General features: G+C 34.1%; 2 protein-coding genes across 3 annotated transcripts; both read left to right on the top strand.

Annotated features, from left to right (window-relative positions):
• Positions 1–1846: 1846 nt before the first annotated feature.
• On the top strand, positions 1847–6439 carry LOC132045309 (pentatricopeptide repeat-containing protein At1g03100, mitochondrial). Of its 2 annotated transcripts, none has more exons than XM_059435865.1 (2): positions 1847–1968; positions 3639–6439. In XM_059435865.1, exon 2 carries the CDS (start codon positions 3675–3677, stop codon positions 6000–6002), a length of 2328 nt encoding a protein of 775 aa, XP_059291848.1. In that variant the 5' UTR covers positions 1847–1968; positions 3639–3674; the 3' UTR covers positions 6003–6439. The 2 variants fall into 2 exon arrangements, with proteins under 2 accessions (XP_059291848.1, XP_059291849.1); XM_059435866.1 differs by lacking the exon at positions 1847–1968 and adding an exon at positions 3128–3245.
• A 1-nt stretch (position 6440) lies between these two features.
• On the top strand, positions 6441–12760 carry LOC132045305 (G-type lectin S-receptor-like serine/threonine-protein kinase At1g11330). The gene is made up of 9 exons (XM_059435861.1): positions 6441–6554; positions 7953–8140; positions 8231–10361; positions 10509–10609; positions 10680–10850; positions 10917–11127; positions 11411–11648; positions 11768–11918; positions 12395–12760. Exons 3-9 carry the CDS (start codon positions 9074–9076, stop codon positions 12701–12703), a joined length of 2469 nt encoding a protein of 822 aa, XP_059291844.1. The 5' UTR covers positions 6441–6554; positions 7953–8140; positions 8231–9073; the 3' UTR covers positions 12704–12760.
• The last annotated feature ends 2934 nt before the right edge of the window (positions 12761–15694 follow it).

The raw sequence follows: 15694 nt of genomic DNA, 5'->3' as shown, positions 1-15694 counted from the left end.
GGTATATGTGGTCCTTTTGTTAGACGGCAAGGGTTTTTTGGTACCGAAACCAAACAGAGGCTAAATTTGCTCTATTTCGAATAGTTTGAGGGTAGTTTCAACCCTTTTTTGTTTAAAGAATACAATTCAAAGTTCAAACTTTGAACCACCGGGTTTGAGATTTTGGTTTTGGCATTTCTAACTTCAAATATTTGGATCTGAAATTAAGCACCAACAGTTCAAAACTTCAAACCCAAAGGTAAGAAGGAGCATCGCGAAGTTTATTCAATTTTGGCTAAACTTTAAACGGAAAAGGGTCAAATATACTCATGTACTATCAGAAAAGGGTTAAATATACTCCTCGTTATACTTTGGGTCCAAATATACCTTTCCTGTTATACTTTGGGTTTAAATATACCCCTTTGTTATACTTTGGATCCAAATATACCCCTCCTCCGTTAAAATTATCCATGGTGGACATGAGATATGACGTAGCACTGACAACTCGGTGAGGTAAACACTACATGTCACCACCCCAACCCATTTACCTCTTCTTCTTGCACCACTACCATCTCCTCCCCTCCACAACCTTTACCTCCATTAGCACCACCACACCACGATCTCCACCTTCATCAGATTTCAGTTTGACATGATATTATATTAAAATATTACTTTCTTCTTGCTTTCAGGTACACGGATCAAGAGAAATGCCTTGAAAAATTTATGTTGCTTCTAGCTGATGGTGCTAAAATATATACATTACATTAGTGTAAAATTGCTAAAATTTAATGCTTTCCATTATAGACTCAAAACTATGCTGCCCTGACAAATCAACTCAAAAAGTTAATCATATTAAACATCATCTTATCCAGTATCTTCCTGTTCAACTAAAACATTAATATGCTTTAGATATCTGCAAGTCCTAAAGACTTTCCACTGATTTTTTTTTTTAAAAAAGTGGCATGCCATGTGGCAATGGTTGTGGAAGGGAGGAGATGATAGTGGTGGAAGAAGAAGGGGAAGAGAGGGGTAAATGGGTTGGGGTGGTGAGGTGGCATGTCATGTGGTGTCCATCTTACCGAGTTGTTAGTGCCACATCATATTTCATATCCATCATGGATAATTTTAACGAAAGAGGGGTATATTTGGACCCAAAGTATAACAAATGGGTATACTTGAACCCAAAGTATAACGGGAAAAGTATATTTGGACCCAAAGTATAATGAGGGATATATTTAACCCTTTTCTGATAGTACAGGGGTTATATATGACCCTTTTCCCAACTTTAAATTGGTTTTTAAAATTGATTAAAGTTTAAATAGCATACCTAAAGCGACTATATTGTGCTATTTCTACCTTAGATTAATTTTTGGCCCAACATTATTCTTTTTAGCTAGGCCCAACATCAAGTTTATTAATAGGGAAAAGGGTCAAATGCCCTCTGCTTTTTTCTAGGGCTAAAAATATTCTCCATTATAAATTTGGATAAAAAATACGTTATTAAAGTTTTCAAATATATCCTTATCTTAATAAAAATTTCCAATATAACCTGAGTTCATTTTTAAATCCGCTCTATTTAAATCCGATTTAACTAAATAAAAAACCCACATGCGATCAATTTGTTCCCGAATCCTACGTCCGGAGCCACTAGGCATACGAGCGGGTTTAAAAATAAAATCTGGTTATGTTGAGTTTTTTATTTAGTTGGGTTAAATTTAAATGAAAGGGGTTTAAAAATAAAATTGGATTATATTAAGAATTTTTGTTAAGACTAAAGTATATTTAAAAACTTAAATGTCGAGAGAAATATTTTTTTATTTAAATTTATAATGGAGTATATTTTTAAGTCTTTTGCCAAAATAGAGGGCACTTTTGACCCTTCTTCCCTTATTAATATCACAGTCTTGTTTCTTCTTCCAAATTTAGCAACACTCTCATCTCCAGCGAATTTTGCTTCTCTCCAAAAAAAAATTAAAAGAAAATCAATCTGTAAGTTCCCTTTTTCTCTTTTAGACTAATTTATTTTTTTCCCAATGAATTGTTAATCAATATTTTGAAAATAGAAAAAGAAAATGAAAAAAGAGAATGCCATATAAAGTTGAAATTTTTATTCATTACATTGTTTTGTTTTCTTGATTTTCCATTTCTTTGTGTTTACTGTTACTGCATAAAGAAAGATTCAACTTAAATCTTTATGATTTTTCCAAGTTAAAATGTATTTTATTCATATTCAATGTTAGTATTCTGAAATATTCTTAACAGAAAAAGGGGAAGAAAAAAAGGAGTATATTTCAGAAAAAAGGGCTATAATTTGTAATTATATTGCAGGTTTCCAACTCCCCTTTCTCTCTTTTGGGCTAATCTTTTTTTTTTTTTTTTTTTTTTTTTTTTTTTTGTTGTCCAATGAAATTGTTAATCAATATTCTGAAAAATAGAAAAATGAAAAAGAAAAAAGAGAATGACATATAAAAGTTGAAATTTTTACTCATTACATTGTTGGTTTTCTTGATTTTTCGTTTCTTTGGACTTACTGTTACTGCATAAAGAAAACATCAACTTAAATTTCTAATTTTTTTTCAAGTTAAAATGTATTTTTATTTGTATTCCATGTTAATTAATATTCTGAGATATTCTTAACAGAAAATGGGAAGAAAAAAAGGAGTATAAGGCTATAAAGGTGTAATCTTTGTCATTATATCGCGGGTTTTCAACATTTTTTAATTCTCGCACCGTCCTAGTTTAAGTATCTTAGTTTGACTAGGCACGGAGTTTAATAAATAAAGAGAGACTTTTGAATCTTGTGGTTATAAACTTGCCGTGTAGAATGTTTGAATTGTCAACTTACTAAATATAGAAAGAGGCTCTTTCTGGGACAGACCAAAAAGGAAAGCAAGACGCTTAAATTGGGACGGAGGGAGTAGTAAAACACTAATTCTGAACTGGGGTTGTCATGTTTAGTGACTACTATTACTGCATAAAGAAAGAATCAATTTTGATTTTAATACTTGTTTATGATTTTTACTAGTTAATTTTGCGTTCTTATTTACTTCCCATGTTAGTTACTCTCAAATCTTCTTAATATAAAAAGAAAAATGAGAATTAGGCTATGAAAAAGTCTAATATTAATCATTTTATTGCAAGCTTTCAGCATGCTTCTAATGGTAGAACAAGAACCTTGAATTGAGATTGCCGAGCTCGTTGTTTACTTTCACTGCATAATCAAATCAACTTCAATATATATGATTCCTTATGATATTTTTTTACAAGTTAGTTTACTTTTTTATTTGGTTCCAATGTTAATCTTCTTACTGATGGCCTTTTCATATAAAAAGAAAAGAAAAAGAGTAATGCCACAATAGATGCAATATTTATCATTACATTGCAAGTTTTAACCACTTAAACTGAAATCATATATTTCAACTCATTTAGGAATCCATTTAAATATCCATACAACCAGATTCAATTTCTAGCCATCTCAAACCGATCGTAGCATCTGAAATCCATGAATTTGAAATATCTCTTAACATATAAAGTCAGACATCCACTCTTAAGTTAAGGTTTGCATTTCGAAAAAAACTTGGTAAATAGTTTTGAACAAAAAGAAAAGGAATTGATAATTAATCTCTGATACTTATAATTCTTTTGCAACCAAAATTCAGCATGAAATGAAGAGCTAGGAATGCTACTTGGAGAAAATGATCACTCTCCGGAAGTTGAACTTGGGGATAACAGCCTGCCCTTATTCTTTGATTCGGTTGTTTTCTGTCAATGGTGATTATATTGTTTTCAGATGCACAATTCAGTCTGTTTGGAGTAGTGAGATTGTCAATCGGTCAATTGGCTTCTTTGGGGGCAACATAGAGATTAAAAGTGGAGTCAACCGCAGTGCATTTACTCAGACTGCTCCGTTTTCTACCATTGCTGATACAATCCTTGTCCGGGCTCAAGACCTTGGTAAAATATCTGAGGAGTTAGAAAATATGATCGATGAAGAAAAACTTGACGATGCATGGGCTTTGTATGAGCGGCACATTCAAATGGCAGGGTTTCCTAGAAAATCAATTGTTAATAAACTTGTAGCAGCTTTTGCTGAAAGCTCAGAGCTTGGACGGCTGGAGAGCGCTTATAGCTTGGTTGAACAAGCATTTGAGGAGAACAAACATGACTTGCTTGAGAGGAATACTCTTATCTATCTCTCTTTAGCTTTTGCAAAATGTGGATTACCTATTCCCGCATCTACTCTTATAAGGAAGCTTGTGGAAAAAGAAAACTACCCACCTGTGAGTGCTTGGTCTGCAATTCTTGCTTATATGTCACAAACCTCTACTGGAGCATACCTTGCCGTTGAATTGGTTCTTGAAATAGGTTACTTATTTCAGGATGGAAGAGTCGATCCGCGTAAAAAGTGCAACGAACCTCTGCTTTCCATGAAGCCTAATGCTACCTGTTTTAACATTGCTTTAGCTGGATGTCTTCTGTTTGGAACTACTAGAAAAGCAGAGCAGCTCCTTGACATGATGCCTCGAATTAACTTGAAAGCTGATGCTACCTTACTAATCATAATGGCTCATATTTATGAGAAGAATGGACGCAGGGAGGAGCTCAGGAAGCTTAAGAGAGACATGGAAGAGGCCCCTAATGTGACCGAGATGCAGTTTCGTCAGTTCTATAATTGTTTGCTTTCATGTTATCTGAAATTTGGAGATCTTGCATCTACATCACACATGGTCCTAGAAATGCTTCGCAAGGCAGAGAAAGCTAAAAATTCTCTTGGTGTAGCTAGTTTGTTACTAGACGCTTCTAGAAGTGATACATCATGTTTAAATATTCCCTCTGAGGATGCACATCATCGAAAACCAGATGAATCGAAAAACTTAGTATCATTTGATGATCTCTGTAGAGACAGAAAGTTTTCAAAGATGCAGACCATTGCTAAAGACTTACTTGATGTCTTGGTAATTAAGTTGCAGAAGCAAATTGAATTTATTACAACTGAACGTGGTATTCTCCAGCCTACTGAGAAATTGTACGTTAAATTGGTAAAGGCTTTCTTAGAAGCCGGGAGAACAAAAGATCTTGCGGAATTTCTAATTAAGGCAGAGAAAGAGGATTCTCCAGTTTCAGTTGATGATTCTGCCTTGGTTCATGTGATAAACTCTTGTATTTCACTCGGATGGTTAGATGAGGCACATGACCTTCTTGATGAAATGCGCTTGGCTGGGGTTAGAACTGGTTCTTCTGTTTATACATCTCTTTTGAAAGCGTACTGTAAAGAGAACCGAGCGGGGGAAGTTGCATCACTACTTAGAGATGCTCGTAAAGCTGGGGTTCAGATAGATGCAAGCTGTTATGAAGTATTGATCCAGTCCAGGGTGATACAGAAGGACTCTCAAGGGGCCCTTGACCTGTTCAAGGAGATGAAAGAGGCTAAGATACCAAGAGCTGGTCATCAAGAATTTGAGAAATTGGTGAAAGGGCCTGCAGAAGGAGATGAAGCTAGTTTAATGGTGACGCTTTTGCATGAAATCAAGGAAGGGCAAAAGGTAGATTATGGAGTTCATGATTGGAATAATGTAATTCACTTTTTCTGCAAAAAGAGGTTGATGCAAGATGCCGAAAAGGCTTATAAGAAGATGAGGAGTTTGGGACATGGTCCAAATGCACAGACTTTTCATTCTCTGGTCACAGGTTATGCCGCCATTGGTGGAAAATATGTCGAGGTGACGGAACTATGGGGTGAAATGAAGTCTATTGCTTTTGCTAGTGGAATGAAGTTTGATCAGGAACTATTAGATGCTGTGCTTTATACATTTGTTAGAGGAGGTTTTTTTGTTCGAGCAAATGAAGTTGTGGAGATGATGGAGAAAGGTAAAATGTTTATTGACAAGTACAAGTATCGTACCCTTTTCTTAAAATACCACAAAACACTCTACAAGGGAAAGGCTTCAAAATTCCAGTCAGAAACACAGATGAAAAAGAGAGAGGCAGCATTGAACTTTAAGAGATGGGCTGGGTTATGCTGAAGAGTCATTGTCTATAGCCTCAAGGATATGACCCTTCAATATTAAAATTTTTTGCTACGATAATTACTAAATGGGTTGACAGCGAAATGGATGGATCTCCATGTTGATCCAAACATTCCCCACCCATCAGTTGATGCTAGCAGATCAAGACATCTCTGTGGATTTCGTTTTTATTATTCATTTCTGATCATTCAGTCCTTATCATCATGAATGCCTTGGAAAATAAGTGTTACTGGGGAGATGCATCATGATTTCTCTATGTTTGCTTTTAAGGAAAACGTATAAATGATGCTTGATTTTGAAGGTCAGCTTCCATTATGAGTCTAGTCATGCCTGAAGATCATCTGTTTATTTTGTGCTCTGGAATGATTTTGACCCGAGGTTCAGAGTGAAGCATTTATTTTATTAATCTTCTATTGATTGGCTTAACGCCTTAGACGCCAAAGTCCTGCTATTCATCATGACTCCTTTATGGGAACCTTCAACATATATGCAAAATTGCTGAACTGAAGTATTTCAGGCGGATGATTCTGCAAGCACTACTACTGACAGGTAAAAGAAAATTCTCTCGGATCTCAATACTGCTGGAAACTCTATTTGTTCGTAGTGATTTGCATAACGGCTTTCTCATTTCTGTGGCTTCCTGATTTTCTTTTTCCAACAATGTAATCTGAACTTACCGTTTGACGAATTTTATGTTTGTTTGTTCAGTTTCAAAGGAACAAGCCCTTCTAATTTAGATGTTTTAGAGCATTAGTTTACCTTATCAAAAAAGTTAAAAAAACATTACTTTAACAAGAAAAATCGAAGCCCTTTAGATTTAGATGTTAATATTTGTTTCTGCAGAAACTAGGGAGGTCTCTATTCCAGAGGTCCATTATTTATGTGACATGTTGAAGCTTAAATATTACGTTGATTATATATGATTTATGCGCATTTAGTTATACATCTTTTGGTTTCAGGCTGTTCTTTTAGCTCATGTGATCTTTAAGATGATCTCTAGTGTCATTTTTGCTTTGTTGTATGCGTTCTCATGAAAAGCTTGACTTAGAGCATGACTTTTGTGCTTTGTTCTATCTGTTCCCGTTAAAAGCTTGACTTAGAACAATGCTGCTTCCTATGTGTAATTGTGTACTGAGAACAATTATTGATATCAAATAAATGATGCTTAGTAGTTAACATTTACATTGAAGAGTTTATATCAAAAGTTAAAAGACCAGGTTTTGATTTTAAGCGTAAAGTTGGATGGTAACTTTGCGACTGAAAATTTAGAGGAACTATCTGAATATCAACAACAGAAAGTCTAGCTCAGATTTAAGAGTATGGAAGAGTATAAAATTGATTAGTTTTTATAAACTATCAAAAAAAAAAAAAAAGAGTTTATTATTGATTAATTGATTTTAACATCATTGTCCTAGAAAATGGCATAAGAGAGAGCCCGGGGTTTTAGTCTAGTGGTAAGAGCTTAGCTTGGGATGTGTAGGTTAGCGCACGTCATTGGTTCGAACCCAGTCATAGACAAAAACTTAGTATCTAAGTGTAGAAGGGTAGAATGCGGGGCCATTATCCACCAAGTTTCAAATGGTGCGCCACTGGCCCTCGGAGTTTCTTGGTTATCAAGAAAAAAAAGGCTGAGGAGAGACATTTGCCCATTTGTTAGTTCATTTCTCTTTGAGTTGAACAGTTTTGATGTGGTTTTCTAATATTGGTTTCTACATCGAACAAATCAAATTGGGTCATAACAAAAAAGTTGGCATGTTTGCTTCATATTTTTCAACAAACTAAACTCCAAAAAATTCCATTACAACTTTTAATTTGAGCTACATATTACTGATTCTGGTGATTTTTGATTAAATATATATTATGAGAATGTAAGTAAGAATTAAAGATTTGATAATTGTCACTTTCTTATTCTCATCTACATCTTGTTTATCTTTCTATTGCTTTCAGCTTATTTCTTCGAGGATCTATGGGGCTGAAACGCTACTTTTCCATCCTCAAGTCAAAGACGAGAGATCATTGCCAAAATTGGAAGAAGAAGCTGCCTTGGCTAAGACAAACCACTGAATCATGAGGGCTTCCTTCAATATATCTAGATCTCTCCCACTGGAAATTATCATTCTTGGCCTTGTTCTTTGGTGTGTTTCTAAAGCTTTAAGCTCTATCAGAATTGTTTACGATCCTATTAAATATATGTATGATTTACTTCGACTTATGGTTTTATGCAGGTAGGACGGTTCGAAACATGATGCCATAGGGAAGTTATAATGAAGTGAAATGGTTGAACATCGAAGTGGAATTTGATATCTACTAATCAGTGTGTAAGATTTGTGCACTATTGTAGCTTGGAGGGATTCTGTACTCTGGTTAAATGTTACTTTCTAAGGATTAGTTGGCTGTGGTTGATTGTTGTAATTTGAGTTTGGTATGAACTATGAAGGTGTTAGATGTTGTAATGTTTTACTTTTGTAACTTTGTCATCTTAGTTACATATGATTGTACATTATGGTATGAACCTGATGTTTATACTAAATCAATGAATTTAAGACACGTGTATTGCATACACGCATTTATCGCTTAACCATGGTTAAGTAATATGTATTCTCACTTTAATTTATAACTCCCATAGTTAAATTGCGCTTTAAACACCCGATGCCGATAAGTATTTACCGGGGCTGAGCAAGAAGAGAAACCGGATTTATCTTTTGAAGTGTGAAAGATATGAGAAAATTGGAGTTTGGTAAGTTTGGTATGGAAAAAGTCCTCTACGAGGAAAGTCTTCTTCTAAACAAAAAATGAGCACTAGACAGTTTCAAAACATGTCAAAAGTTCTAAAACTCAATAGTCCAAAAGACTGGAATTTTTAACTCTTAATGGTATGAATGATTCAAAGGAGATACAAACAACTCCCATGACATTTTTGTGATACTTATCTGGGGTTGACAAATTAAAATTCAAATTTGGCGGCTTGTGCTAGTAGATTTTGACAACCTATTGTGCTTTGGTACAGATAACTGAACCAAAAGAAAGTCTTACAGTAAGGTAACAGGAAGGCTTAGTAAACCAAAAAGATGACCAACATCAGCAGAAATGTGCAACATTTTGTTCATGTAATTCTTGTAGTTCTTCATTGTTTCAATGCAGGATTTTGCACAGAAGTAGATAGCATTACCAGCACTCAATCTCTGAGAGATCCTGGGATTTTATCGTCTCCAAGAGGCATCTTCAAGTTAGGATTTTTCAGTCCTTTAAACAGCACTAATAGGTATGTTGGTATTTGGTACAATTTTTCTGAAACAATTGTCATTTGGGTAGCTAATAGGGACAAACCTTTAAGAGATTCTTCTGGGGTTGTGAAGATATTTGGTGATGGAAATGTCGTCGTTATGAACGGAGAGGAGGAGATTCTTTGGTCATCAAATGTTTCAATCTCTCAGGTAAATGCAATTGCTCTTCTCCAAGATTCTGGGAACTTTGTTCTTGTAGATTATTTGAACAATGAGAGCACAATATGGCAGAGTTTTGAACATCCTTCTGATTCAATTGTCCCTGAAATGAGAATAAGTGAAAACACAAGGACAGGGGAAAGGGTAGAAGTAAAATCTTGGAGAAGCCCCTGGGATCCTAATTTCGGGAACTTTTCTTTAGGAATGAGCTCTGTAATCATTCCTCAGATGTATATCTGGAAAGGAAGCCGTCCCTATTGGCGAAGTGGTCAATGGAACGGCCAGATCTTCATCGGAGTGCAGGACATGTATTCTGTGTCGATTGATGGATTTAGCGTAGTGAACGATCGCGAAGGTAATGTATATCTTACTGGCCCTGTTGGTTTTAGTTTCTTAACGAAATTCATCTTGGATTGGAAAGGAAACTTGGTTCAATCATTTTGGGATAAGCATGAGAAAAATTGGAAGATAATATGGTCAGCGCCCAAAAATGATTGTGAAGTTTATGGAACGTGTGGTACATTTGGGAGCTGCAATTATGTGGAGTCGCCGATCTGTTCTTGTCTGAAAGGTTTCGAGCCAAAGCATAGGGAAGAATGGGAAAGGGGCAATTGGACTAGTGGTTGTGTTAGGAAGAGAGCTTTGCAATGTGAAGTAAGGAGCAACTCAGAGGATTCAAGTAAAGAAGACGGATTTCTAAAGATGGAGTTAATGAAATTGCCTGATTTTGCAGAAAGGTCATTTGCTACAGAAGACCAATGCAGAAGCCAATGTTTGGGCAACTGTTCCTGCATAGCCTATGCATATGACTCAGATATCGGCTGTATGTTATGGAGTAAAAATTTGATTGACATTCAGCAGTTCCAAAGCTGGGGGAAAGATCTCTATATTCGCGTGGCACATTCAAAACTTGGTATGTATACTGGTGCTGAATAAAAGACTGATTATCCACCCAGAGTTGCTTAATCTGTCATTTGAGATATCATGCATATACTTTTGAGTTGCTACTTCTGTAGAGAACTGATATTTGTTTTCCATTTGTATTTGCTCTACATTGCAGATCATCAAAAAGACATAAAAAAGATTGTAATTCCAGTAATCCTTGGTACTCTTACACTCTGTGTTTGTTCCTTTGCTGTACAAGGATGGCCAGATGTAGAGGTAAAAGAGGCTTTAAAGTTTGTCTTATACATTAAGAAACACTTGATTTGTTAGATATAATTAACGTGTAACCCTGCTGATATTAGGAGTGAAAAGAAAGGAGGTAGTTTTACTTGGTGATAGAAGTGCAGTTCATATGGAAGAATTACCTGTCTTCAACTATGGAATTCTTGCAAATGCCACGGCCCAATTTCATGAGGATAATAAGCTTGGTCAGGGCGGTTTTGGTCCAGTTTACAGGGTATGATTTTCATCTGTCTCGATCACTTTCCAAATTTCAGTTGCTGAAATTGGTGCTTCCTTGTAGGGAAAATTGGAAGATGGGAAGGAAATAGCAGTCAAGAGGCTTTCGAAAGCCTCTGGACAAGGGCTAGAGGAGTTCATGAATGAAGTGTTGGTGATCTCTAAAGTCCAACATAGAAACCTTGTTAGACTCTTCGGATGTTGTGTCGATAAAGATGAAAAGATGTTGGTTTATGAATATATGCCAATGAAAAGCTTGGATGTGTTGCTCTTTGGTTAGTCCTTATTACCTATGTTGCTCGAACTTTCCAAAAATGCTGATGCAGCCATATCGTGTCCTCCAAAAATTCACTACTTTTGGAGGATCCGGCACGCAGGGGTTTTTTGAGGAGTCAGAGCAAAATAGCCTATTACTTCTCATATGCAATTCTTAGTTTTTCACATTTTCTCTTAAACAAAGTTAATCCCTTGTGACTGCAAAAGTGTATTCAACTATTATTGAGAAAGTTTAAAAAGTTCTCTGATCCTCTTCTGTATTCATGTTTGACAAACATCTAGATGAAGGACATCGGAGCATTTTGGATTGGCGGAAATGTTCCGCTATAATCGAAGGAGTTGGCCGAGGGCTCCTTTATCTACACAGAGATTCAAGATTGAAGATAATCCATAGAGATCTAAAGCCAAGTAACATTTTGCTCGATAATAACTTCAACCCGAAGATTTCAGATTTTGGCATGGCTAGGATATTTGAATCTGACCAAGATCAAGCAAACACAAAGAGAGTAGTTGGTACTTAGTAAGTGGACATTGATCTATATATCCCATAACTTTGCTCAATTTTCTCCCGTAAATATACCATATCATACATATTTATTAACTAAACAACATTTACACGAACGTGCTGACATTGTACAGTGGATACATGGCCCCCGAATATGCAATGGAAGGAAGATTCTCTGAGAAATCCGATGTTTTCAGCTTTGGAGTTTTAGTGTTAGAGATCATAAGTGGCCGAAAAAGTACAAGTTCTTGGAATGAGACATCCTCTTTGAGCCTTTTGGGATTTGTAAGACTCCTCTTATATGCTAATATTCAAAAGATTACTCTTACTGAAAATTCTCATACTGAAAAAACTATGCAGTTAAACCTCTCTATAAAGGCTCCATTTGTCCAGATATTTCTGGGTTGTTTTGGCGAGATGTTGTTATAGTGAAGTTATAATATGAGTAACATAACTCGGTTCCAAAGGAAACTCGGCCATTACAATGAAATGTTCTTAGAGAGAGGTCTGACTGTGGAAATGCTCATACTGGAAAAACTATGAAGTCAAACCTCTCGATAACGGTGTTGTTTTAGAGAACATAAAATATAACGTAACATGAAAAATCGGTTCCAAAGAAAACTTGACCATTATAATGAAATATTATTATCGAGGATGACTGTTATAGAAAGGTCTGACTGTATATACTAGTAGAATTACTTTTCCTTTCTTTGCTATTTATGCATCTAGTAGTTTCATGATCATCTTTTCTCTCTTTTCAGGCATGGAAGTTGTGGAAAGAACAAGATTTATCAACTTTTATTGATCCGTTCATAATGAATCCGAGCACGACAATGGAGATTAGAAAATGCATGCAAATTGGTTTACTGTGTGTTCAAGAATTTGCTGAAGACAGGCCAAGTATTGCATCTGTTATTGCAATGCTTACAAGTGAAATTACAAGTCTTCCAGCACCATTAAAACCTGCTTTTACTGAAAGACATGCCAGTTTCTTCAAAATGTGCAATGAGAATAGAGAAAACAAGTGTACTTTGAACAATATCAGTATCACAAACTTTACTGGTAGATAACATGAACATATGAAAATACTTTTTTTAAGATATATAAAATTTATTGGAATTATTTCATTTGTTTTAATAAATGTTTATATGTCTCAATTTGTATGACACCTTTATTATTTTGAGATGTCTCAATATGTTTTGACTCATTTGTATGCAACTTTCCTGACCTTGAATTATTCAAATTTATTGAACGACTCAAATTTTAGATTCACTATGATTTTTCCTCTATTGGAATAACTTTTCAGCCATTAATGTATTCATATCTTATCATGAATAGTTGGGATCCAATACGGACATCGGGTAGAAAAAAAAATTAAAAAACTTTTCATTATATAATGTTTTAGTCAAATCACTTGTTAAATATTCGCGTTTGATCAAATATTCTAATTTTTAAAATGGAATAGTGGGAGCAACAATAAAGGGTAATATAGGGTTGAATTAGGGAAATTATAACAATTTTGTATTACAGGGTAGGTATAAATATTTTTTCGTTAAAATAGTATATTGAGCGGCAAATGTTACCTTTATAGCAGTGGATCAAAGTATACATGAACGCATATCACATAATGATCATATTTTTTCTCAGAAGTTCTCATTCATTGAATCTTCTTATTTGTCTAAGTTTTCGTAAGCAAAGTTATCTGATATATGTACTGGTGAGGAGTAGCGAATTAAGGTGCGAGCAAGTTGACTCGTACATCACCATTATAGAAAGAAAGTTATAATGCAATGAGTAAAATTTCTTTGATCATTCAAAGCATCAATAAGTTTAAAAACTAAAACTAAACAATACTAAAACCTAAGAACTTCGTTTTAAAGCGAAGGATAAACTTATAAGTGATATAAAACAAACTGTTGGGAATAATTTTTAGATTGTTAAAAAAAAAAAAAAAAAAAAAAAAAAAATTTAGAGAAAAAGAAATTCTTCTTAGGCCCCGTTTGGACATGATTTGAAACCAGGGTTTGGTTTCAAACCATGTTTGGACATACAATTTGAATAGTTTAAGTTGTATTTTCTCTTATAGACATAAAAACCCCACAAATTGTGAAAACTATCAAAACATTCTCAATTCTTATACAATCTTACCAAATGAGCAAATCATAGTTTATAACAAAATTAGTACACTATTAGAAGGCTTTTCTAAAAAATGCAACATCAATTAATCAAACTTTACTTCAATAAAATCGAAAATTTAACATGAATAGTAATGTAACTACTATTTAATATAATCTTTCCACATAAATTAAAGATTGATAGACATAAATAAAGGTTGGTAGAAGTTAATGAGATTGATAAATGATTGATGGGGTAATTGTTAAAAATACTTATCAATTTATGGGTTAAATTTTATATTTAAAAAAGTTGAAACCATGGTTTCAAACCCAAACTATACTTTTTTGGATGATTGGGGTTTAAACCATGATTTCAAACGAGATTTCAAATCACGACTGAAAATTGATGGCCAAACGCTGGTTTGAAATCATGGTTTCAAAATTGCTACTTAATGTTTAGGAGTTATATAAGACGGTCCTTGTGGGGGCATTGGATAAGGTACATAATGGAAGATAGCGTTTAGATCTTTTACGGCTCTATACAAATTTATTTTAAAATTTAAGTTTTTTTATTAGAGATTTTTTATTTAAACATACAAAAATATATGAAAATAACAAATACAAAATTTAAAAGATTCTTTTTTCTTCTACTCAAATTTTTAAGTGGTCATAGGAGAGTGGATACTCATCTTTTTCCCAGACAATGAAAGCTATATAAGACAAAAAATTTTTTTGACTAAATAGTCAATTTCATTGCTAAATTTTCACAAATGTGAATGGTGTGACAGCGAAAAAATAACAAATAAGATTTTTATGTTTAGGAGTAAGTTCAAAGTAACTTTTTAAATACATTTTAAGGAACAATGAGAGGTGAGAAATATTTGTCTTGCCATATCAAAGTACTTTTGCTAAATAAGCACACATTGGCATAAGTCCCAGTTGAATGAAATGACTATATATTTTGCCTTTTTTTTTTCTTTATAAAAAATACGGAAAAAGCTCAAATATGTCATCGAACTATCGGAAATGACTCATTTATGTCGTTAAATCGATAGTTTGGTAATTTTTATCTTATCGAACTATCGAAATGGCTCATCCATGTCATTTTTCATTAACGCATTTTACAAATCTGAGATATGACAACCTCGACCTTCAATTAGAGGTCCGTTTAATTAAACCAACATTTGTGGGTCGGGTTTTAGCTTAATTTAGGATTTAATTTGTCTTTAGTTTAATTAAACGACGTGGACCCTTAATTGGTGACCAAAGTGTCATATCTGTATTGTAAAATCGACTTTATTGAAAAATGGCGTGGATAGGCGATTCTTGATAGTTCGATAGCATAAATGAGCCAAACTATTAACGAGTGACATAAATAAGCTATTTTCGATAATTCGATGGCATATTTGAGTCTTTTCCGTAAAAACTAAATGGTGACATAGTGCATAAGCACTCCTCGATGCAATCAAAACGAGACAATATAACTAAAGTTTAATAAAATGAACATATTCTTTTGGACAGACATATTATATATGCTGAGATGGAAATAATATAACCTGCTTAGAAGGAAAAAAAAATATTGTTGTTTTAAATTTGTAAAGTGGGTACCCCTAGTTTTGAACAGAGATAGGATAAGAATGGGTTCCCAGATTATTATTATGCTTCAAGGTAGCAAGTAGTAAACGTAAAGATAATATTCGGCTGTTTTTGCTTTATTGTATTAATAATTAAATTGGAGAAAATGACAAAAATGGTCCTTATTTAAAGGTAGGTTTAAATTAGTCCTTTTATGTATGCATTGAATGGTTTTCATCATTTAAGTGTATGCATTGAATGGTTTTCATCATTTAAGTTTGTCTTTAGTCTCTAACAAATATTTAATAACTCATGTTTATTAGATTTGACGAAAATAATGAAAAACAGATTTAAGCATAAACACCAAATATG

This window comes from Lycium ferocissimum, unplaced genomic scaffold (assembly GCF_029784015.1).
Source record: "Lycium ferocissimum isolate CSIRO_LF1 unplaced genomic scaffold, AGI_CSIRO_Lferr_CH_V1 ctg640, whole genome shotgun sequence".
Lineage (NCBI taxonomy): Eukaryota > Viridiplantae > Streptophyta > Magnoliopsida > Solanales > Solanaceae > Lycium > Lycium ferocissimum.
The sequence above is the reverse complement of the archived record's forward strand: the minus strand, read 5'-3'. Positions and strand labels throughout refer to the sequence as shown.

Coding starts and splice junctions, on each gene's coding strand:
- LOC132045309 (XM_059435865.1), top strand. CDS start 3,675: ATGATCACTCTCCGGAAGTTGAACTTGGGGATAACAGCCTGCCCTTAT.
- LOC132045305 (XM_059435861.1), top strand. CDS start 9,074: ATGACCAACATCAGCAGAAATGTGCAACATTTTGTTCATGTAATTCTT. Junction 11,649..11,767: donor AAGAGAGTAGTTGGTACTTA/GTAAGTGGACAT, acceptor GACATTGTACAG/TGGATACATGGCCCCCGAAT. Junction 11,919..12,394: donor CTTTGAGCCTTTTGGGATTT/GTAAGACTCCTC, acceptor CTCTCTTTTCAG/GCATGGAAGTTGTGGAAAGA.